Source organism: Solanum stenotomum, chromosome 9, assembly GCF_019186545.1.
Source record: "Solanum stenotomum isolate F172 chromosome 9, ASM1918654v1, whole genome shotgun sequence".
Classification (NCBI taxonomy): domain Eukaryota; kingdom Viridiplantae; phylum Streptophyta; class Magnoliopsida; order Solanales; family Solanaceae; genus Solanum; species Solanum stenotomum.
Window position 1 is genome coordinate 811,215 of NC_064290.1, and position 25,878 is coordinate 837,092.

At 33.9% G+C, this 25,878-nt stretch overlaps 2 protein-coding genes across 2 annotated transcripts; both read right to left on the reverse strand.

Moving 5' to 3' along the window:
* Positions 1-4,250: 4,250 nt before the first annotated feature.
* On the reverse strand, positions 4,251-8,075 carry LOC125875496 (30S ribosomal protein S20, chloroplastic). Its single transcript, XM_049556476.1, has 3 exons — positions 7,849-8,075; positions 7,422-7,588; positions 4,251-4,647 (listed from the first exon to the last, which is right to left on the reverse strand). Exons 1-3 carry the CDS (start codon positions 7,985-7,987, stop codon positions 4,399-4,401), a joined length of 555 nt encoding a protein of 184 aa, XP_049412433.1. The 5' UTR covers positions 7,988-8,075; the 3' UTR covers positions 4,251-4,398.
* Positions 8,076-8,824: 749 nt separating this feature from the next.
* Positions 8,825-24,624, reverse strand: LOC125875484 (uncharacterized). The gene is made up of 17 exons (XM_049556463.1): positions 24,399-24,624; positions 24,254-24,317; positions 23,242-23,350; positions 22,032-22,094; positions 21,383-21,480; positions 19,502-19,568; positions 19,314-19,385; positions 17,912-18,073; positions 16,995-17,068; positions 16,794-16,891; positions 15,649-15,756; positions 13,738-13,835; positions 13,278-13,415; positions 12,594-12,641; positions 12,095-12,209; positions 11,086-11,186; positions 8,825-9,260 (listed from the first exon to the last, which is right to left on the reverse strand). Exons 1-17 carry the CDS (start codon positions 24,466-24,468, stop codon positions 9,174-9,176), a joined length of 1,572 nt encoding a protein of 523 aa, XP_049412420.1. The 5' UTR covers positions 24,469-24,624; the 3' UTR covers positions 8,825-9,173.
* Positions 24,625-25,878: the final 1,254 nt, after the last annotated feature.

Genomic DNA, 25,878 nt, shown 5'->3' on the forward strand with positions numbered 1-25,878 from the left:
TTTAAGAAAATAAAAATTAACTTTTTTAATCAACGCCCTCACCCTCTCGTCTTCTTCATCTTCTTCGTGTCAAGGTTGTTTCCCCTTCCCGCCGGCGCCGACACACATATAAATCATCGCCCCACTCTTTCATTCCCTTTCATTGGCAACACCTCATATCTATTGCGTTCATCTTCTTTCTTTCGATTAGTAAACATTTATCACATTTATAATAAACAATAACAAACTTTTGCTGGAAAAAGAACAAGGTTTATTGAGGGGTTTTAAGGTTTTAGAATTTAGCCCACAGAAGTGAAGTGTCAAATTTCAGAAACAACAAAGTAGAAAATCGACTTATTATTATATGTGGCGCAGATTTTGTTTTGTTAACTTCAAAGCTACCTAATCCTATCTTTTTAGTGTTGTTTAAATGTATAAAAAAGAGCTATTAATATTTTATTGGACTAATTTTTCGACACGTGCGTTGCACGTGATTATCAATTCAGAAAATATATGTTATAGTAAATAAAATCGCTTACTTAAGCGGAGATTTGACACAATTAACTTTGCACAAAATATTATAGCAGATTCGTTTGTGAATGTTTAATGTGGATTGTCATATATATATATATCTTATTCACGCGAACCAACATGTGACGCATATTTTGTTTTGTTAACTTCAAAGCCACCTAATCATATCTTTTAGTGTTGTTTAAATGTATTAAAAAGAGCAATCAATATTTTATTGGACTAGTTTTTCGACACGTGTGTTGCACATGATTACTAATTCAGAAAATATATGTTATAGTAAATAAAATCGCTTATTTAAGCGAAAATTTGAATAATTAACTTTGCACAAAATATTATTGCAGATTCGTTTGTGAATGTTTAATGTGGATCATCATACATATATATATATATATATAATCTTATTCACGCTAACCTATGAAGATGGTCAATGAAAAAAATTATTAGTTAAATGCAATAATGTATATAATTATTTCACTTTGCACAAAATATTATTGTAGATTCATTTGTGAATGTTTAATGTGGATCGTCATATATATACATCTCTTATTCACGCGAACCAACATGTGGCGCAGATTTTGTTTTGTTAACTTCAAAGCCACTTAATCCTATCTTTTAGTGTTGTTTAAATGTATAAAAAAGAGCTATCAATATTTTATTGGACTAGTTTTTCGACACGTGCATTGCACGTGATTACCAATTCAGAAAATTTATGTTATAGTAAATAAAATCGTTTATTTAAGCGGAGATTTGAATATTTAACTTTGCACAAAATATTATTGCAGATTTGTTTGTGAATGTTTAATGTAGATCGTCATATATATATATCTTATTTACGTGAACCTATGAAGATGGTCGATGAAAGATTTTATTAGTTAAATGCAATAATGTATATAATTATTTCAATTTGAAGAGGTTCAATCATGTAATTAGTCATATCTCACTAATATTACCTTGTAGACGATATTTGTTGTATATTTTTCTTGTCATCTAAGCACACGTGCTTTGCACTTGTATTCCACGTTAAATTGTGTAGATATCATATGAACATGTGAAGAGAACAACTACATTTTATTTTTTAGAACTATTTTTTTGTATATTAATTTTTATTTTATAAGTTATAACATAAAAGATGTCGTTGTTGTTGGCTTTCATATTTGACTTCACAATTGATTGTGTACATAAATAAAAGATAGTTATCAGTCATAGTTAACTAAGAAATGTTTCCTTTTTTTTTTTACTGAAAAAACTAAAAATTAAAATTACCGAATATATTCTATCTGTGAAATCATATATATAATCACTTGATTTACCTTACACCCAACAAAGATATAGTTCCATATCCTTGTAAACGATTTTCAATTTATTCAATCAAGCATGGTTCATCCAAGAAAAATAACAACACCGTGTTATTAGATATATAGGGAGGGGGGGGGGGGGGGGNGGGTAATATGAAAAATTATTGGTCAAAACTTAATATAAGAAAAGATGAAAGATAGAAATACTTCATATAATAACTATGAGAATTCATAATATTATAACTAAAGAATGTAAAAAAGTGTGACTAACGTTTGAAATAATTAGTAATAACTAAGTTAATTTACAATGTTATAACTAAAGAATTAAAGTGCAATAGCTGAATTTCTAAAAAAAAAAATACTTACATAAATAAAGAGGATTTTTAATTAATGTTACTATTTTTTATAGTTATAGATTTTAATTTAGTGTAGGGACAAGATGAAAATGTTTATATATTCCATATTACTAAATATATATATATATATATATATATGCATTAATGTAAATAGTTATCTCATAAAAATTAGCTATTAAATAAATAATAAAAGTTAAACTACTACAAACTTCAACATGCGTTATTACAAGTCATATGAATTTATTTAGTCTAAAATACTTAGATATTAAGAAATAGTAAAGAAGTAAAACAAAAGGGAAATGTTTATATAATAATATCTATTTTGAAGCAAGCTTTGTGACTATCTAAATCACATAAGTAACATTGGTAAATAAAGTCATTTTTATGTCTTGAGCATCAACAAAAATATCGTGACAATTCTCTAACTTTTGAGAATTTAAATAATTTTGGAAAAAGATATTCAGAAGCATATATTTATATCACAAGAGAAACTGTCAAAAAAACAAATGAATTTAGACTACATCTTGTTAACTTTATATATTGGAACATTACATACCACTGTATATATTAACCAAAAAATAACTATTATATCTTCAAATATTATTTTCCTCAAGTACTCGAGGTATATCCTCTTAGGATAAAATGATTTACTTCATCAAAATAGTGGTACCTCACATTCCGCTAAACTTCGAACTCACACAACGACAATAAATCAAACGAAAATTTTTAAAATGCAAGAAGATGAAGAGTAGAAGATTAAAAAAAAATTGTGGTTGAAAAATGAGAGGATGCCCTTTTATTCATAGTCAACAAAAGGTAGTATGAACAAGTGTTTTTTGTGTCTTATCTGAAAAGTCGTGGCATGTCCAAGAAGTCACAACCCTTCGAAAAAGTCACAACTTATTAGAAAAGTCACAACTCATCAAAAAATCACAACCCTTTGAAAAAAAATCACAACTTATCAGAAAAGTTACAACTCATCGAAAAAGTCACAACCTTTCAAGAAAACATATGCTATTCAAATAAATATATGAGTGTTTTAAGTTAGGGATATTATAGTAATTTACATTCAAGTTAGAAGTTCATGCTTTAAGGTAATATAAAAGATATAGATAATACATAAACGTGTTCTTTAATTTGATTTATGCAAATATTTATGCCCTCTAATTTTGGATATGCGCAAATATACTCTTAAATTTATAATATAAAATATGGATACATTCGTCTTCTATAAAAGACAAATTAAAGGATATATTTATATATTATGTCTATTTTTTTTGGACATCATTTTGCAAAAGTATATAGATTAATATTTTTAATCATAAGTATACTTGTTTATATTACTTTTTATTTATTTCTCTCAAGATGACATATTTAATCAGTAGTAATACTTTACTAATTTAATTATTTACTAATTAAATTAGAAAAGTTAAAACTTGGATATAATAAGTATTTTTTTTCAGACGTCAGGTATTTTCAGATAAAATTAATTTGTTAAAACTATAAAAAAAATTGGAACCTTAAGGAGTAAATGCAAATGTATTTTAATTAAACTCAATTTTGTTATCGCTTCCTATTTAGATTTTAGAAGAAACTCGACGATGAAGCAGGTGTTCTCCTTAATTTATTATTCAATATACTATATAATTTTTATGGTCGGCGGTTAATGTACGAAAAAAAAAAACATTGTTTACGTGGGTTCATTTTTACAAAGTAAATACATAATTGTTAGTAAAAAGATAGATAGACTCATCAAGTTTTCATTGGATCCACGCAAGGAAAAACACTTGGCATTCATCAATAGTGAAGGTGCTGCCAAAGGGAGAGCTGATGTCATACGCAAAAAGGAAGAGACTCATAGAGTGACGAATTTAAGTCATACACTCTATATATAGATTTTTTTTTACACTATCAGTGTGTTCTAACATCCCAATAAACATCCATTTGAAGATGGATTTCTCACGAACACTGAATTCTAAACAACATACCCATTTGTAATCTTACGAGTGGAGTCTGGAAACTCGTAAACTCTAAACATCAACAACATATTATGTTCAAGAAACAAAATGAAAGTACACAAATTATTAACTGAAGAAAACAAAGAGAAGTAGAAATTGATTGCACAACAAGGTCATATACAATATCAAGAATGAAAAATATCTGATCATACTCTAGGAAGCTGAATTCTCCACAAGATGCCACTGCTTTACATTGAATATGAAAAATATGGATTGACATCAAGCTGTGGCTACAAGATCAGGTTCAGTGGCTGGAGCAGGAACATACCAGCCATGATGGATCTCAACTGCTTTCTTTCTTCTAGCAAGACGAGATTTTCTTCTCGCTCCAGTGTTCCTGTGAAGTGTCCCAACTTTAACTGCTTTATCGATTGCGGAATATGCCTCTGCAATCAACTTCTCAACTGACACAACTTCCTCTGACTCTGCATCAGTTTTCTTCCTCAATGTCTCCAATGCTTCCAAAACCTAGAAAAGAACAAAGGTTAGGTTCCATATGCTGAGATGAAGAAGCCTGTGATAGCTTATATCTTTTTCTCGATGTGTTTATACGCGTTTCTGAAAATGCTTCTTCTTATCTTCCTCTAATTTATTAATTTCATGGTGTAAATGCAGCCAGGTGCAGTCCATGAAAGTTGACTAATGCCCATAAATCTATCTTTTATCAAAAGATCCATGAATCTGTTGAGTTCATTTCTAAGGTCGTGCTTATGGGAACTTAATCAACATTACTTTATTTAGCAATGACTACAACTTCATTACAAACTTCTCAGAATAGCGAATCTTCTCACTTGANAAAAATTTACAATTGGCCTATAAACTCCACTACACTATCTACTTCCCCCACTAAATCTTGCTTACACCAAAAAAACAAAAGACTAAGGCATTTCATCTTGATCATCTGGGAGCTGCTTGACCTCCCCTCGAAGCACCTTCCATTTCTTTCTTTCCATAGTGTCCACCAAATGCAAGCAGGTACATTTTTCCACCAATCTTCCTTTGATCCTCTCTTCCCAATTCCTTGCCAGTGTGTTAGTACCTCAAAAGTGGTTCTGGGCATTGTCCAATTAACCCCGAGTCTACATGTGTTTATACGCATTTCTGAAAATGCTTCTTCTAATCTTCCTCTAATTTATTAATTTCATGCGGTAAATGTAGCCAGGTGCAGTCCATGAAAGTTGACTTATGCCCATAAATCTATCTTTTATCAAAAGATCCATGAATCTGTTGAGTTCATTTCTAAGGTCGTGCTTATGGGAACTTAATCAACATTACTTTATTTAGCAATGACTACAACTTCATTACAAACTTCTCAGAATAGCGAATCTTCTCACTTGATTTGTTCATCACTCTCAAATACCATTAAATCTCCACTAATCAGTCAAGTACAACCAAATCTTGGTTCAAGTTCAAGTTTCCGTTCAGAGAGAAACAGCTCTTGTTAGTTACTAACCCTTCTTCTCTTATTATAGTCTGCAATTTTTATCTCTTTGTCAATTCACTTCGACGGATGGTGCAAGGGCATATCAGAGTAGCTTCTAACATCTTTTTACCTTAAAAACTAAGTAATACAAGGGCTTCAACAATCTAAAAATCTTCATAGTTGTTCAGTCATACAAATTCTGGGATCACCTAGCCTAGTGCACCATGTGTCTATATAACTGGAGGTAACAAAAGACAAAATTATGAAGGGGAATTATCTCCACATCCTGAATATCAATGACCCCAACAAACAATATTCCTCTTCCAGGACTCTGAAAATTAGGAAAAAGGTGAACGGAAGGAAACCAAATGAAAGCAAATTTGCTGACTCCATAAGAGAGCTCTAATAACTGTCAAATAGGCCTAAACAGTTGAAGCTATGACTCAGCCTCAAAAGCTGGAGTTTGAAGCTATGCTGACTGCAGAATCATGACACTCCACTGCAACCTAAGGCACAACACTAGTCTTTGAGGTTATTGTTTTTAATTTTTCATCTTTATCCAATAGATTAGGATAGCTTTCACATTATTATCTAATAGATAGGATTAGCTAAAATGAAACTGAAGGTAGTATTTGCACCTTCATAGAGTCGTCTAAGAATAAGACATGATGAAAATGGTATTTTGCTCCAAAATTATAACCTTCAGTACCTTAGCATATTCAAGAGACATCTCTAAGAGCAGAGAGTAAGTGCAAAAGGTGATTATTTGACATATGTATAACTCATATTTAAATGAAGGACAACAAAAGCCATGCAAGAGTTGCTTAGCACAAATTCCCAATCCTAATGCATTACTATTTTATTGAAATTTAACTCAGTTTATTCTCTGCAGTTCCAATTTTGACCATACTTTTGCCTCAGAGATCCAAACCCATCAGCAGTTTATTGTCTCAACAGTTACGGGAAAAATAGTGACTATGACCTTAAAGATCAAAAAGGAAGAAATCAGATTGACATAAAATGGACTACTACCCCATCTCTGCACTCATCCACTCACTCTTCCGTTGTTGCTTGAAACAATTGAAAAAGACTTGGTTTACCATATGCCACACATCCGAAGATGAGACTTAGAGAATGTTAGACATGCACTCAAATAAAATAAATAAACAAACATCAGAACTTAACAAAATCTCAATGCTAAATCATTTTATGGGGCACATTCACAAAAAATAGGGACTCTATGTAAATATAGCTCTTCCTCAAATTGAGTTTTCTCTACTTCCATAGAGGTCCCATCAACAAGCAGCATCATTGAAAATTCTTTGTGCCCCATTCAAACAAAATTTAGTTAGGAGGACAAAATGGAACAATTTTAAATAGTCAAAGAAAAAGTTACACAGACAATCCATCAAAATGCTTGCCGTAATAGATTACTGACTAAACAAGTACATAATTTCATCTAGCTTCTACAAGTAGGTGGAAGGGACAGAAGTTGACCAATTCTGTTGTCTCATGGTAGACATGTTCTGCACACAATTCTTGATCCATTTCAAGGTTCCTTTAATTATTTACAAAATTCATTCAAATCTTTAGATCAACTTCAAGGAGGGGTTTATTTATCTAGCCTATCTCGACACCACAAGTGAAACTAAAAAGGAAAATATCAATTGCACAATAAAAACCACATTACAAAAGAACTCAACAAGCATGTTATATAAAAATATTAATAGGAACAATGCAAAACCAACGAAGTAGTTGACAGTTCGAACTTCGAACTAATAACTAATCATAATTAAACCCAAAAGTGAAAGCAACTTACAGTCTTAATCCTAGTCCTGACTTCAGATTTTTTAGCCTTGTGGTAAATTCTCCTCTTTTCAGCTTGTCTTGCCCTTTTAGCTGCAGAATCCGCTTTCTTTGTTGGAGCAGCTTCACAAACAATGGAACGACGAAACGGCATTTGCACTGGATTCAGTGAAACAGCCCCTGCAATTCAAAGAAAATCAATAAGACCATAAAACTCTAAATTCTACTAACCAATTTGAAACAAGTAAATACCCCAAAATAGAGTTAATCTCTCTCGTATGATGACTCAACTAATAGTTATTATCTCCGAAAAATTAGAAAAATCAAACTCCCCGCGAAAAATTCCCATTCGTAGATGCTAGGTTAATCTTTGAAAAATCAAAATAAAAGATAAAAAGGGATTCTTGAACTGATGGGTTCGTTGTAAATGAAATTCATACCTTTAGAGAAGAGATTGAGAGAAGTGTTAGCAGAAAAACTGAGTGACCTAAATGCATCAGCATGTGGTCCATTGAGAGAAAGGGTGTTGAATTTTGTAGTAAAGCTCAAACAAGAAGAAGATAAGCAAGCTCCTGCCATGGCTTTTTCTCTGTATTTCTCACACTCTCTACACAGCAACAGCAAAAGCTGAAGAACTTTGTACTAATTGGTATCCCATCTTATCCTCACAGTCTTATTTTCTTTTGATTTTGATTATGGGCTTGTGTTGGTGGAGACTGATGTGTTATATGGGCCATGTTTTATTAGCCCAACAAAAAAGAAAAAACCATTAAGAGCAAAAGAGATGAGATCCGTCCATTATCAGTCGGGTGATTTACGAGAATGACTTTTGAGGTGAGTGATTTTGAACTTTTGAGCCGCGATTAAAGTTTCAAATTTAACAAGTTGTGATCCACAAACAAGACTTTAAGTTGTGACCGTGCAGGTAAGCAAGGAATAAAAGTTCAAGACCAACTTCCAACGCTATTGGGCTAAATTAAACTCGTTTAAAACATATTAAGGTATCATAAAAACGGATATTTGTGCCCAACACTGTTGCAATGCTAATTATCTTTCACTTAACGGATAATGCAACTTCTATTTTATTCACTTCTGATTTTACATATTAAGCACATGTGAAACACTGACAACAATAACATATCCAATGTAATCCCGTGTCTAGTAAGATGGAGTCTAGAAAGGGTGGGGGTACACAGACCTTATCAGCACCTTGAGAGAGGTAGAATATTGTTTCCGATAAGACCCTCAGCTTAAAAAAAGCGTTTTCAAAGATGGTTCTAAAAAATACAACATATGAAAATGCAGAAGAGTAGAAAAGTATTGACAACAAAATAATAAAGATACCCAAAGTGAAGAGCACAACAGTAATAAAATACGATAATCGTAGCACTAGTAGAGCCCTACAACCAAGATTCAACAGATTTTTCAGCTCAAAGTTGGCTCATCTAAGGAAGCTCGAGTTCAAATATTTATCACTTCGGCATGACAAAGCAGTGAAGTCTCTTGGATGAGATCTTTGGAAGTGAAAAAGGCAAGTGAACTTGAATAGCTAAACCCAACTTTAGCAGTTAGCACCAAATGCCTACACACATAGTTTACAGTCTTTGTTGCTGTTTGCCTACAGAAAAGGGAACATTTTACAAGGGAAGTGAGCAAGCAAGTTGATCCACTATGTACTACTGAGGGTTAACATCTTAAAGCTGATACGTCATGGCTGAAATTAACACTTGTAACTTGTAAGATAGTTTCTATGATGTTGAGAAGACTAAAATCTCTGCTCAGTCATCACTGCAGGTTGTGCTTCAGAAAGCTTTCTTCCTAGATAAGGACCTCTGTTGATAGCTTCCTCCAGCTGCAGGAAAGCACATTATTATAACACAAATGTAGGAAAGCACACCATCAACGAGAGGAGAAAAGGAACAGAAAATTAAGAATCTTTGATGAAACAAACACTATGTCACTTGGGCTATCAGTCCTCAACCATCTTAAAAGACGTTTACTTGGGCTAAAAGATCGTATTTATGTGAAGATTTAACTTGGACTTTCTGTAAATTATATCTCATTTCTTTCGCTCTCCTATTGCTACCATCGTGGCCAACTCATTTTTAAATTTTCCATGCAGTTGACAATAAATAGGCAAATTCACTTAATGAAACATCTTACTTCTTCAATAAATAAATAAATAGGCAAATGCACCAACTTGACCAGGCAGAGTGTTGGTTGGTCAATAACTTGCACGTGCAAAAGATGAAAGTAGCAAAAATGTGGATGTTGAGATGGATGTGTGGGCATACTAGCAGAGATAGCATTAGAAACGAAGATATTTGGGACAAGGTCGGAATGACTTCCATGGTGGACAAGATGAGACAAGTCAAGTGAGGCTGAGATGGTATGGACATGTGAAAAGGAGATGCACAGATGCCTCAGTGGGGAGGTGTGAGAGGTTGACCATGGTGAATTTGAGGAGTGGTAGAAGTAGGCCGAAGAAGTATAAACAAGACATGACACACCTACATCTTACCGAGGGCAAATTTCAAGGAAGCATGGCTCACTTGTTAGGCTTTTATGTATTTTCTTTTCTATGACCCACATAGGCACAGTGACAAACATATAAAGTGAAACAACTGAAAAGTAGACTCTTCCCCTGGTTTTATGCTCATTAAAATAAACTTCAAAGAAGACATAACCCTAGATAGGAGAATATGGAGGTCGAAGATTATGATATAAGGTTAGTAGGTAATAGAATGTTGTCTAGTTTCCTTGTCAGTATTGCTTATTACTCTTAGGGGTCGTTTGGTTTAAAAATGAGTTATGATGGGATAAGTTATGTTGGGATAAGTTATGTTGGGATTAGTTATGATGGGATAAGTTGTGTTGGGATTATTTTTTATTGAGTGTTTGGTTTGTTGTATTCAAAATAATAAATTTTAAGAACAATTTATTTGTTTACAAAAATGCCCTTCATTAATGTAAAAAGTGATATAACAAAAGGGTTGAAAGAGACATTTTTGTCATTTACCTATTTTATCCCGAGATAAGTTATCCCGGGATTACTATACCACCCAAAGAGAGGGATAACTTATCCCGGTACTAATTATTAATCCGGGATACTATAATTTAATCCCGGGACTATTTGGTATTATCCCTCACACCAAACGACCCCTTATTCTTCTATTTTAGTAATACTTGTTGTTTCCTTTGCTTCAGTTATCATATTATTTGTTGTTGCTACTATTCCCTTCTCAATTATTTTTCAGTATGTCTTCTTCACTAATGTATTTGTTTTGCATACTTGATCTTAGATATGCGTTACTTAGCTAGGTCTATCAAAAACAACCACTCTAACCTCACAATGTAGGGGTAGGATTGCGTACACACCACCCTCTCCAAACTCCACTTGTGGGATTACATTGGGTATGTTGTTGTTGCAAATTCACCGCGATACTTGCACAAAGAAAACTAAAATGCAAAAAATAGGTTGAACACCTGACATGCTTGTCTATATCTATAATAAGTAGGCATAACTATATGTATATACACGGTGAAAATAAGGACACGTCAGACTTCTATAACAGGGAACTCTAGGATTGAAGACCAATCCCATCTCAGATCCACAATGAACTATAAGTAATCTGTAAAGATTTGAGCACAAGTGATATAAATCAGGAAAGACGCACCTTTGTAGCTATACCCGAAAGTGCATTGTCAGCAATCAGTTTACTAGATGAGGTAAAAACTTTGTAGATTGACTGGCAACACTTGTGTCTTGCTTCCATACCTGAACATTAACCAACTTCAGGAAAATCCAAAGTGCTTCAGAAAGGTTCACAGTTATTTTCTCAGCATATAATTGCTCTTCAGGCGGTTAAACCGTGTCATCAATGATACTTATGGCATCATATTGGGAAAGAAAAGCCCCGAATATACTGGGTTTGGGCCTTATGATTCCAGCTGTTGCATTTTTAGCCATTCAATTCGTTCTCTTAAAAGCTACATGTTCAACCCTTTATCTACGGGAAGTCATCGAGAGTTTTCTTTATATAAAAAGAAATTGTGATGGACACAAAAAGAAGAAAATGTTGCAATTGAAACCAGGTCAACTTTTGGTGATTCTGAATCTCTATATAACTGGAAAGGAAGTTCATGCACGTATACCATAGTTAAAACATAAATATTTCTCGAGCTTTAGAAATGTATATTTGTAAACAAGAACATATATTATGTGAAATAGTTACAGCTTTACAATAGAATACATATAAGATATAAATGAGGACACATACAACTACAATTAAGGCCTAAATGAGGGTGGTCTTTCAATATCTGTCAAAAGTCCTGCTTAGCCAGGTGAGTTGAAAAATCAATAGCTGATGATGCAACTTTTGTAGTACGGAGATATGGTAAGTTAAAGACTATTTGTTAATGGAATTGTCAGGGTAAAGGATGAACAGACAATTAAAACAAGAAATACACTAACTTGCAGTTTCACGTGAATATGGGCCAACATAAGGTTGAATGAGAAAATGCAGTAGCACAGAAGTCCTTTAGGTGAAGATATGATCAATCAGAGATGATGCCAAAAAAATGTCATCAAATGACTGCATTTAGATATGCAAACAGCAAATACTTGTACCCATAGTAACAATGTTAGTGTCTACTGTCAAGCAAATTGGATATTAGCATACAAACCTATCTTTTCTGTCTCTTTAAATGCATCAGTTACTATATCTATTATTTCTCGTCTGGAAATAACCTCCATCAGGCACCAAGGTCGCATCACCAACCCAGTTATCACTCTGTATCCCTGTAAACATAAGAAGATACTGGCTTTTACTAACTGTGTGATCATTGATCGCACCAACACGTCCAGCATCATGAAATGGTTTGCATTACTTTGCACTCTACAGAAAATACATAAATGACAAGAAAATAATAGAGTACTATTTTTTTGTAGCCATTATTCCTATGCACACTTTAGTCAATTTAAAATCCAAATTAAGTTGAAACGATTCACATGCATCACTATACTGCTAAAAGAATTAAAACTTTCCACAGTACAGCTAGGTAGGAAGGAATAGCTTCTTCAAATAGTTGATTTTTAAAAGGATAACATAAACAAGGAAACTTTCTTCTAACTGTTCCTCTCTATAAAATGATATAAGCCATTAGCTGCAGAGATATATCTCACCGCCTTACGAATTTCTGAATCCTGTTGAAGAATTGATAAGAGGAGACCCTGTCACAAGGAACAATTCAAATAAATAACCAAGAACTTCATGTCAAGAAATTATATTAGAAAAGAGTCAAAGAAGAATTTGAAGACTTATATGGCCAAAATTCCAAAATCTGCTTATTTTGAAAAGTGCGTTTTTTTAGAACTGTTTTTTCAAAAAAAGACTTTTGCAGAGTAGGAGTATGTATTTGGCAATGAATTTCAAAAGCAATTTTACCAATATTAATCCAGTAATTGTGCTTGGTCAAGGTTCCAAAAGTGCTTTTGGGGAAAAACTACTATTTTTAACTTCTGAAAAATAGTTTCTACTACTACTACTCAAAAACACTTATTTGTTCCTAAAAGTTTGGCCAAATATCACAACTCGCTAAAATAAGCACTTTGCGCTTCCCAAAAGCTTGGGCAAACTGGCTATTAATGTTGAACACAAGTCTAACAACAGTTCATGCACATCAAATCCCAATAAAACTCTTCAACCCACGAGGGTAATGCATTTCACAGGTTTTCCTTTCTTTTATAATCCATTTGTTTACCCTCTCTGTCTCTCAATCCCCCTTACCCTTTTTGGGAGCATGGAGTGCTGATTACAGGGGTTTTTTTTTATCATGAAGCCAGACGTCACACAAAAATTAAACTCACTGAAGGTGTCAGCTTTGAAGTCTTGGATGCTGCTTCATAGATCAGGCGCCGAAGATTCTGCTCTGCATCACCATCCAGCAATACATCCTTTTCGGCGCGAGTTTCTCCAACAATGTTTGCAAGAGCATGCAATGCCGCCTGTTTTTTACATTCAAAGGAAGTCCCAAGTAAAGATTAGGTCGGTAACAAATTTCTGAATCTCTTTAAATCATGAAGTCAGAGTTTGCATGAGTTCCGCACAGAACTTAAGCAATAGATAAAGATATTAATACGTCTCCTCTTTGCTTCCAGCTGAATTACATTAGAATACAATAATAAGTTGCCATCATTCACACAACATTCATAAAATTGAGGTTGTGTAAATTGACATGGATAACATAAGTTAAAGCTTGTCCTCTAAGGAGTCTCGAATTCAACACTCATAGCAGAGTGGAAATGTCAGAAAAAAAGATGTGCTTACCAGCTGTTTACCATGCTGTTGCTGATCAAAGGCTGCATAAATCACATGTCTTCCTGCAGGCTGTGCACCTGAGAGAAGTGATGCTGCCCCTTTGCTGCCTGCAAGATGTCAAGGACAATTTTTTTTTTCAATTACGACATAATCTCTTAACCAAGTGAATATGTTGTAGTGGCATGTGTCACAGTGAACTACACAGTGCTAGAAAGAAATTCCAGCGGTCAAAAGAGCAACAAAAAAACATACTTCTGCATGAATGCAGGAACCAGTACTTCGAGAAGTATATTCATATCAAGAACAAGAGGACAGACCAAAGAATATTTGATGAGAGGATTAAATATTAGCTCAGCATAAACGATGATATCTAGTAGGTTGGATACTAGAAGAATGAAATCAGAATCAATTAACACCAATGGCAATTCCCTACAATTATAAAGCTGCAACCTAAGTACTGGATTTCATAGCCTGAATACATTAATACCTGAGAATAGTTATGAAGCAACCGTAATACTACAAAAACAGTCCAGAATAATAAAATACGCACAGAAGTCAGGATTACCATCACGTCACGTGGTTATACAAAGCATATGGATCTTTGAGCTAGTACATCACTATATCATGACACACCATTCTAGCCCATTAAGCATTTCCCCACCGAGTCATCAAACCAACAATTTTTCTTTTTGATGAAGTAATAAGGTTTCATTAATAGCATCAAGCAGATGCATAAGCAAAAATAACAAAAGGAAGATCGAGTCTACTCATGTACAAAACATTAAGCTATATCTGGCGAGCTGGCACAATCCAAAAAAGGTATAGAGTTAGCCAGTTACACAGACTAAGTAAACAATTGAATCTTGCAGATTGACTTGGAGTTGAGATCCCATCAGATCACCTAGGATTCCTTTCTGACCAGATGCACCAAAAAGTAATAGCCGGTACCACTAACCAGATTTTCTAGATAGCTTGACTAGCGTCACTAGACCAACAAATCATGCACAATAATGAGTAACGACAGCTTCACATCGTTAGGTCCTTCCACGTGACATGGTAATCTATGGCTTAGTTCTTAGACACTGACTTAGACCAGAGTTCTGCTCTTGCATAAAGATCTCTATAGGGTATGTAAGAAATTATAGCATCAGAGCTTCAATCTTTCTTCATTTTTAATGAATCAAAAACACAAAAAAAATGTGATTAAAGGGGAAACAAGAAATATACTGTATAAAGGGTAAAAACGGGATTACAGTGGGTAATTACCACATCACCTCTTGAAATACTGGAGCTAAAATTAAAGACAAAATCTAAGAAAGAAATGGGCCACAATCATGGCTTGTATATGGTGACTATTTGGAGAGAAAGGAATCAAAGATGCTTTGAAGGATTAACCAACCCAACCTGGAAGATCAAGTTCAATTGTTTGCTTCTTAGTGTAAAATGGAATACATAGGCGAAGCTGAGACCATTTTAGAGGCTTTTGAAACTATTCATGTACAGTGAGACTATATTAGTAGCCTAGTCTAATCTTTTTTTCTTCTTTTTATCTCATCTTTTGGAGTTGATACTTTGTATTGTTTTTACAACAATGAAAAGCCTTTTACCTTCTCAAAAGAAGGGGAAACACCTGAGGACAGTTCAATACTCTCTTACTATTGTCATGCACACTTATGGTACACACACTTTGTTCAGATACTTAAAAAGTGAGTAGGGCTCAAACTCTAAGTTAATCACCAAAAAATCAGCAGAGGTCTCATAAGTACAAAGTGTGATCATCAATTTAAAGAAATCCTAAATAAAAATTGCCTCAATTATTTAAAGTTTTTGTTGAAATAAATGTAGTTCAAGGTATACTTCTGTCAAGGAGAAATTGAGCTACATCACGTGGACATAAATATAAAAAAATTAAAAACTTACACAATCCAATTTGTCCCAATGCTTCAAGAGCACATTCACATTCATCTGCATTTTGACTTTCTAAGAAATCGAATCTTCCATTAATGGCAGAAATAAGATTTCTACAACCTGAAAGTCATAATAACAACCAAAGTGTTATTATGCAAGCAAGCAAATGCTGCAGTAGAACAACAAAAGAAAAGGTAGGATATATTACAACAAACAGTGTGGTACCAGATAACTTCATAGAAAACATACCACAAAGAGAGTCTATCCTCTTTTGATACATATTGAGTTGTTAACTTAGACAACAATGGGGAAGAAAGGAATACCAAGCAAAGAATTAAATTTGCTAGATTATATATATAACCTTCCTAGTTCCTACTTAAAATAAATAAAAAATCCTTAAGATCAGCCAACATCTTATTAACTGCAATTGATACACCACTTCTACCGTGCATACATTAAAACCAGTTGAGTTCTGTTGTCCCATATGGGTTGAAAATGGGCTTCCAATTGATGTCTATAACGGTCTTGGGCCATTGACACCCTGCCTTAAGGGGCCTTTGAGGTTTTGAGTTGGATGCTTAGATTCATTCACATGAGGGTGTTGTCCTATAGTAATCCTGCCTAAATTATGTAAGCTTCCAAAAGGGTTTATAATAATTTTGGGCCGCCCATCCATTGCCTTAACGAGTCCAAATATTGCACTTAAAATTCTTTCACAAAACCAAAGCCTACCTATATATATCCTTTGGACATACGTATTTCCTTAACTAGAACATGCAATAGATTTTGAGGATGAAATTGAGCTCCTCCTACATTCTAATTAAAATATGCCAAACCATGATGCTAATTTCTTGGATATGAGAATTTTTTTACCTAACATATACTGTGGGCTTCAATCAATATTGAATTAATTGATGGAAATAATTCTACTTGGACCCACTCACAAGTCCATTAATTATACACCATAAAACCTGAATACATACCAGGGTCATGTACATGCAACATGTCTTATTCATCACTTAAGTGATAAGCTAATTTAAAAAATGAAAACTCTAATACTCAATCAACATACCTACAACTTGTAAAGTTAATAAATTTTAAACAAACAAACAAATTTGGCACACAATTAAGACAGAAGAAGTATATGTGAGTATCACCAGATTCATCGATAAACACAAAGGCATTCTCCCTAGCCATCAGCCTTCCAGTTATCATCATTGCTCTTGATCGCAAAATCGATTCAGCAGAAGCATCACTAAGGAAGATAGACAGGTGAAGAAATAAATATGATAGTTACAATGATTGAATGACTAGAACATAAAATTCAGAATCACAAGCAGCAATTCTCGTGTGCAGACCTAATAATAGAAGTAAGAATTTGAAGAAGCTTAGTCCTTGACAAGAACTCAGTGCTGTGCTGAACATCAGCCAACTTCATTCACCCAGCACATACAAGAAAAACAAGTAAAACATCAATCAGGAACAAATTGAAGAAAAGGCTATTAAGTGATTGTAGAATAAAACATATAGCAGCTTAACACACAAGTACAAACCCCCAAATAAAAGAAGAGTATATTTGATATATGCCACCACTAGATCCCCTATAGCTAGAGAAAGAAAAACATATACAGGAAAAAGCTCTTAAACTTATATGGAAACTTCCAAGTAGTAGCCACCTTTCCTCCACATCACATGATGATCCAAAGTTTTGATAAGGTATTAACGGCAGACAAGGAAAAGGTTGCTTTAGGTAAATACCTAACCCTAGTTCTCTGCCTTATATTTTCAGAGTATCTTACCTGATTATTTCATTTTCTTCTATGTTTACTATAGACTATGGGACCAACCTCTCAGAACAGTAGGAAGGAACAAAACATAAAAAAGCAACAGAGTAAATTTACTCGATGGCTGGGGAAAAAGAGAACATCAAGTGCTTGGCATAAAGAAAAAAGGTATGGTCACATCACCAATACTACTAGATAGTAACGGTTCAGAGTCCGCAAATGTTATTCTGGGATCAAAGAAGTTAGTTCTGCATTCTCTTTGTGATATGTCAAACAGGTAAAGAGTTGATACTTTGCGTGAAGAGTGCACAACTTTTATGACAAGGACTTCCTGAGTTTTTCTCAAACAAATAAAATTCCAGAGATATGTTCTACCACTGCTGAACAAATATGAAAAATCTATAGCTGATAAGACCTTATGAAGTGACAAGTAAAATGCAACTGCAATGATAACATGTAGAGGAAAATTTTATATCTAGCTAGAAGCAAACCTCATATAGGAGTTCCAAGCTGCTCAAAGTGACTAATGTGTCATTTGAATTGCTGATTTCTGTCTCCAACAAGCTAAGAAGATTTGAGCTGTAGACTCTTGATGCCACAGAAGTGGAAATGGAGAATAACTTCACTATCAAAGCTAAAACTCTAACTCGTCCCTGAGGATTTAGCAAAATGAAAAGCCCAAGTACTAGCAATAAGATAATATAACAGTTGATAGAGGAGGAAAAAAGCATACCATAGCTCAATGAGGTTCAGACTTAGTTGCGCGGACTCTTCACTTTTGATGCCGCACCCGTCTCGGATTCTTCAAAAATACACTACTTTTGGCGAATCCGATACGCACCCATTGGCATTTTTGAAGAGTCCGAGCAACATAGGGTTCAGATGAATCAAGAACCACCACTGACATTGGATTCCACTTTAATTACTTTATTTCCTCTTTCTTATTTTAATTTTGGAGGGATGAGTAAGAGAAGTTCTATAATCAAGACAGACNTAAAACAGTTGATAGAGGAGGAAAAAAGCATACCACAGCTCAATGAGGTTCAGATGAATCAAGAACCACCACTGACATTGGATTCCACTTTAATTACTTTATTTCCTCTTTCTTATTTTAATTGTGGAGGGATGAGTAAGTGAAGTTCTATAATCAAGACAGACACAACAAGGCACCAGCTCAATTACATCGATAGCAAAATAGATAGATGATTATAATTTCTGTTTGAATCAGATAAGAAAACACAAACTATAGATATTAGAACTTTTGGATTACGTCATGTAGATTTTATGTGTAATTTATGCAAAAGTAAAACCAAGTTAGGATTTGAAAAGATATTTCTGAAGTATGATTCTCTCATTATAAACTACATAAAGTGAATGTTGAAGAAGCTTCACCAAAATTAGAAAAAATAACATGTATGATGGTTAAAGAATAGGAACCTAGTCAAGAAACTCTCGCTATGTGGGGGTGTAAGGAAGGCCAGACTATGTTGGGTTAATTTTATGTAGCTTTACATTGCATGTTTGCAAGAGAATGTTCCCCGACTTTAAGTCAGGACCTCCTGGTCAAATGGTAGAATCTCCTACCATTGCGCCAAGGCTCCTTAGTGGTATGTATAGACTAAGAGTAGTGTCTTTGTCTCTTAGATTCTTTATTTAAGAATAATTTCATATGCTATGATTAACTGGATAGCAACTATAATAATTTATCTCAACATGACATCAAGTAAAGCACTAAATTTAAAAGAGAACTGCTCATTAGACATGTTTTTCACACTAATTTCAGCATGACCGAAAGTGAAGAACTAATTTCAGAACAGAGCTTTTCATTGCATACAGCACATTGTCTGTCAAAAGGCACACAGAACTTTTACCATCCATCAGAAAAAAACATACCAGAGGTGAACAGTTGGTTGCGAAGTTCACGAGGTTTGTCGCTTCATTGCTGCTTTCAGGAAATATGATATCCTTCAGAAAATTTTATTAAATTCAACAGAGATCATATTTACAATATATCTGATCAAATTATCACCACAGGCATGCAGAAATGTATGTGCATTGATAAGAAGCAGAATACTACATACAATGCCTTTAGAATGGGTTGCTAGTTTCCTAATTGCATCTGTAGATGAAGCAGCAACTTCCGCATCCCTGCCAGAATAATAAACCCTACATTAGGGGTGTGCAAAAACCAAATCGACCGATAAACCAAACCGAGAAAAGTGTTATTGGTTTATTGTTATTGGGTTATTGGGTAAACCGATAACCCATTAAGAGTTAAGACTATAGTAATTTACTACTTTTACATATACATACATATTAGTAAATATTAATCTCAATATCTTAATAGTTATGTCTTTGTCATTTAGCCATCAATTCATACTTCGTTGTGACTTTGAATTCACAACTTTACATTATACAAATTGTCAAAACCTAAAGTAAAAACCATATTCCTCTTGATTTCTCTGTCTTACATATGTATAGTTCTTTTCATGTTTGTTATTATTATTGCTATTTTATGAGCTTTTGTAAAGTTACATTATTATCTTGTTGTGTCAAATTTATTAGAGAAACCATATATTTGTTTTATAAGCATTTTCTTATTGGTTAAACCGAAAACCGAACCGTCAAGGACCAAAACCGATAAACCGAAAACCGATAAAAAATTATCTAATTGGTTCGTTATTGGTTTAGTTTATTTAAAAACCGATAAACCGAACCGATAATACATAAAATCGAACCGAACCGACCGATGCATACCCCTACCCTACATGACTACAAGCAGACCCAATTTCTAGGAGAGGAAAAAGAAGTGATATTAGGGTGAATACTTTTCTGATTGATGTATGCTAGTCACATGTCATCATCAGGGGCGGAGGCAGCATATAATGAGGGGGTTCATCCGAACCCTCTCGGCGAAACATATTACTATTTATACATAGTTAAAATTATTTTTTAGGTATGTATAATAGATGTCGAACCCTCTTCCACTAGTTTGCGTGTTTACTTCTTAAATTTTGAACCCCCTTGTTAAAATTTCTGACTCCGCCACTGGTCATCATCACGACTGATGATATAAAATTCTACTTTAGGAAGTCACAACAAGCATATGGTACAGCAAAATCACACAGATCTAAGCATGTAAAGCATCACCACTAGGATGTGAGAAACTAAAGAATGTTGTAGTAAAAGATGACAGGTTCCAAAACATAAGCAGCATGAGGTTACAAAATCAGTTCACAAGCAACCTCCACATGGGGATCCCAAAACCAACTAGTCAGCAATTCAGGAGGCAAATAGCATGCACACAAAGATGCATCTTAAGGACATGGCTTGGAAAAAAGTTCAAAAGGGGAAAATAAAATAATAGTTCTCATTCAAAATTTTGTCATTGACAAGAAATAATTGTCACAAGTATCAGATTTTTTGTTTCCAAGGGCAAACGTAGAGTCCCAACTAACAACACATTTGACAATGTGTTCACTAAGTGTAGACATGTAGGTAATACAAGAGCCATTCGTTCACATGACACGATAAGAATTTTTTTCTAAAAGAAAAATGTGAATTAAAGGAGGAGAATTGGAAAGAGGTCATACTACCTGGTTGAAGTGCTTTAATAGAACATATCATGCTAGCAGATGAAACGACAAAAGAGAACAATTAGTTCCCTGATCGAACTCCTGTACATATTATTTTCTAACTCATGCCCACACCATATTCTCTTAGAATGACCCCATATGACAGTTAAAGGAGTAAGAATAACATGTGATGTCCAAACTATGCAGGCAAAAGCAGAAATAAATCGACTCTCAAAGAAGCACGTGAAATCAAATCAACTGCTACAAAAAGGCAAGCCCATACCAGGATCAGTACATCCAACAAAGCCATCTCCACAAAACAAACAAAAAAATCATAGACAGCTCGGTCAGTGATTGCATATGGTAAGAAATTGCATTGTGTCTTACCCACTGATGAGGCAATTAAGCAAAAGTTGATAAACTTCATACTCATGAATTAGTTGTATAACAATTGCTTCATCAATATTCTCCAACAGGCAGGATACCTGTACATGGTTACTACTGCATTAGAGTCAAACTTGGAGACCAAAAAAGATTGCCCACGTTCATGGTTTTCAGCAAGTCAAACAAAGATAGCTAAAACTTAGAATGACATGGAGCACTCAATGAGGAAAAGCAAATACAACAATAAGTGAATTCTCCAGAATGATGAGAATGTGTAGCAACGTATATTATAACATTCAGTAATTCCAATAACAACTTCACATATTCTGTTTCTCATAGGAAGAAAAGTCTAAACTTGCCAAGTTGTCAACTTCAGATTGACATCAATCCTGCTTAAAATATCCAGAGACACATACACGGAAATATGAGAGCTGTTAAATTCATGTGTCCTCACTATTCAGTTCTCTCATACACCCACATCATCCTACAGAGTTAGCTACATGTCTTCCTGATAAATAAGCATCCATACAGAAAGGGTCTGAATTGGGTGGAAACTGAAAAACTAATAGGAGAAAAGATCTTAAATTTACCTTAGACGTACATATACATATGCTTAACAAAAAAGGGTTGAAATTATCATAGAAGCACTTACTGTTTGGCATGCTAAATGTCTGACTTTCTGAGACTCTGCACCGAGACCGACAATAACAAATGGCTGCAGATAAGCAGAAATCAGACCAAGGAATTTAGAAAAAGTTAATGATTTACCTCAAATTCTATTATGATGGGCACGCATAAGAGTAAGTACAAATGTTGCACGGAGATGGACAAGGGAATAAACTATTAATGTACATCGACTTACGATTGACTAGCTCTATAAGACCACACAGAGGATCCTTACACAGATAAATTCCAAATATATTTCCTCATTGCTATCTAAGATCATTTCTCTGGATTTGGTTTTGGCTCAATATTGAAAGGCTTAGATTTTCTAAAAAATTTTGAAAACCAATTTTTAGGGGAGACATTAGCTGTTAGGAAAACCCTATTAATTGGATTATTTTCTCTTTGGGAAAAAGGTTTTGGTTTGATTTCTGAAAACCAGCAGATATTGTTATCAAAATGCTTCTGTTTCTGATTTTCTAAAAAAGTCTCTTCAAAACATTTTATGATGTTTACTTCCTTCTCTATTTTTCTCTAAGCTCCCTAATGGGTCCTTGTAGTCATAAAAATAAAAGAAAGTCAAATCAGTGAAAATACTGGGTATAGTTTACATGTTTACAATGAACAGAACTTTTGTAAAAGAGTAAATCATTCTTGATCGCTATTAATCAAGAACCTTTTAAATCAGTCATGAACAGAAGTTACATGATTATAAGATAAAGGCTAAAGCTCCATTCGAATAGCTCGAAGCAGAAAGAACAGCAAGAAAATGAACCTTAAAATTCCTTACGTTGCTTTAGAAAGGAAGCTGTACCCCTACCGCTATAAGTTGGTTTAAATTATAGCTGTCTATATCTATCACCCGACACCGGCCAACTTCCTTCATACACACAAAAACAGAGAATAATAACAAGTGAGTGTTGATTAAATTTTCTAAAACTTCCTCGTTCATTGTGAGTAAGCATTTCTCCTTTGCTCTCTACTAGATAGAATCCTAAAGCTCCTTAGCGCATTTAACTCTAAAGGGAAAACTTATCAATCTAATGTTTCACATTCCCCACAATATTATGGTCTAAGCTGTAAATAGCCAAATAGCTGATACATACTTCACCACACACTTGTGATAAACCCACAACAACTCATTCAGATATGAAGATTCGAATTTAGCTTATTTAGTAGTACTAGCATTATTGCCATACCATGTAGTGTGGAATGAGTGATGCTCCATATCTTGTTTTGAAAAGCTTTTCTAAACAATCAACCAAAGCACTTTCTAGGCCAGGGTAATCTGCTTTTGTTTGCAAAGCACTGCAAGAAATTCAAAGTTCACAATCAGAAAGCCAGTAGGAGCACTTCCAAAAAGTAGAATACCCCTGTCCCAAAAATACTCAAACAAGATTGTTTAAACATTGTTTAAATTCTCTTACTTGTAAAAGATTGTAATCTATAGTACTTTTATATAGTTTAAGCATTTCATTTCAAAAAACAAATCCTACCCAAATCTCCACAGGATTAATGCATTAGCCCTTGTAATTGGAAGGAATTTGCATAATTTCTAACTCTGCCACACATATTCAGTGGGAAATTACAACAGTAGACCCAGTGTAATCCCGCTTGGTGGGAAATTGACAAAACTATATCTCTCTAAGCTAGGTGATATGGTATGGTACAATTCAAGCATGTAGGAGCACTACTATTCAGAAAGTTGAATACCCCCTCCATTCCAAAAAGATTCATACATGGTTTAAATTCTATTAAATGTACTCCCTCCGCTTACTTTAATTTGTCAGGTTTCACTTTTCCAGAGTCAAAAAGCATGAATTTCCATCAACATTTTAAGATATATCTTTTCATCATATTAATATGAGAAGGCTTGCAACTTATAGTTATCGAACATCTAAATTTAAAATATTAAATTAATCCAATTCAATATTAACTTCAAAATTAGTCAAATTGACTCTCATGAAGTGAAACATGACAAGTAAAAAATGAACCGAAAGACTCTCTATTACTCTCATCTAGTTTAAACATTTTATTTCCAAAAAAAAAAACTATACAAATCTCTACAGGATTAAACCTAGCATTTGGAAAGAATTTGCTTAGTTTCTAACTCTGCCACACATATTCAGTGAGAAATTGATACAGAGTGTATTGTAAGCCGAAAACTCAAGTAGAAAGAGCTGACAACACAGAGGAGAAAATAGAAGATACTTGATAATGGCTGGAAGAGGAAATCGATTGAGAAAGTCTTGAGCTGAGGCATCGGAATGAGCGCCTGAAAAAATTGTATGATACACAAATTAACCAATTGCTTATTTACCAACTAGGAGAAACAAGTAAAAAAAATCAGACATACCAGGATGATACGCAAAGTCAGTAGCTGCTTCCAGTAACTGCGCCGGATCCATAGAGTACTCTTCCTCCATTGTTAGTGTATCAGAGAGAGAAAAAAAATTGCAGACGGTGAGGAAAAAGATGAGAGAGTACAAAAGAGGGCTAAAAGAGCTACTACTGAATCGGTTTTTGAAACTTTTTGTTTACTTGCACAACACACTCACGCACACTGTGTGCAGTGTCGTTTACTGTGCTTTTTTCTCCTCACTTTTGTTTGTCACGACTCGTGATACACTAGCTGATTGACAACAAATGTGAATTTTTTTGAAAAAGGGTTAAAATTGAAGGAAAATTACCCTATCACTGCATTTTTTTTTTTTACTCGACATTTATATTAAAATTCGACTAATTTACTTTCGCATCAAATAGGACCTCATTTGAAGATAGCGTTTTTTGAGATTTTTTCATACCGAACTCCCTCTCTTATTGATACCTTTGTTGATGTCAATTTTGCATAATATTTGTTAGGAAATGCATGCTAAATTAGTACTATTGCGAATTTATGCTCAAAAGTGTCTTTAATTTGAAAGTTCTTTCATAAATTAAAATAATAAGGTCAAAAACTAATTAAAAGAATGTAGTGTAACGGATTGACGGTGGCTTTACTTCATTTTATTTTGGGTTTTCAAACGGCGTAGGATACACATATTGGATTCACGTCGAAACGTCCCATATCAGTGAGTAAAGCTCCCCGACAAATGCAATTCTATATCCAAGAGTCTCAAACATTAATTTAAAATGAAAAAATATTTACCACTCACTTTGTTACTTTAAGAAAAGAGGAGGTAAATATAGTAACTGGGCCGCTAATAAGATTAGGATGAATTTTGTTGGACCTAATTTTCTGGCATGCAACTAAATCTAATGGGCTTAGTTGAGCAAATTTCTCAGAACTCTTTTGCAACATGTAATTAAACCCAAGTAACCTTGAAACTTAATTTTCTTTTGTCATAAATTTGTAAAGTTTAAAACTAAGTTATTAAAGTTAAAATATTTCTCGTAAAATCGAAAGTTAAAGATTCAGAATCACTCGCTTTCAAAATTATTATGCACCGCGTGACGCAGCAAGCCAGTAAGTCACGCAATAGCGTCGATGATGACAAGTACGATAAAGCCATGTCGTGTCTATTTTCCTGTTTTGAGTTCGCGGCTCTATCAACAACTGAATAGTTTACATTGCTTTACAGTTCATATACATGAATAAAACAAGACAAGAGTTAAAAATTTATATTTTTATTTGATGAGTTGACCTTAAGATTTTCAGAATTAAATTTATTGTACCTTTAAAATTTGATATTATTATTTTCTTTGTCTATTTGTGATACAATTTCTATTATTGAAATGTCAAAGAAATTCTTTTTGTTACGATTTTCTTTGTGTTTTTCATAAATTAATGTGATTAATATATTTTTTTAAGGTATAGCATTATACTTAATGTAATG

Bases quoted from the DNA above. Each gene is read 5' to 3' on its own strand.
- LOC125875484 (XM_049556463.1), bottom strand. From the start codon at position 24,468: ATGGAGGAAGAGTACTCTATGGATCCGGCGCAGTTACTGGAAGCAGCT. The intron at 13,836-15,648 runs GTAAGTTTTTAA...GACATCTTGCAG, and splicing joins ATTGGGACAAATTGGATTGT to GCAGCAAAGGGGCAGCATCA. The intron at 12,210-12,593 runs GTGAGATATATC...TTATGTTTACAG, and splicing joins ATTCAGAAATTCGTAAGGCG to GGATACAGAGTGATAACTGG.
- LOC125875496 (XM_049556476.1), bottom strand. From the start codon at position 7,987: ATGGCAGGAGCTTGCTTATCTTCTTCTTGTTTGAGCTTTACTACAAAA. The intron at 7,589-7,848 runs GTATGAATTTCA...TTTGAATTGCAG, and splicing joins TCTCAATCTCTTCTCTAAAG to GGGCTGTTTCACTGAATCCA. The intron at 4,648-7,421 runs GTAAGTTGCTTT...GTTCTTTTCTAG, and splicing joins TCAGGACTAGGATTAAGACT to GTTTTGGAAGCATTGGAGAC.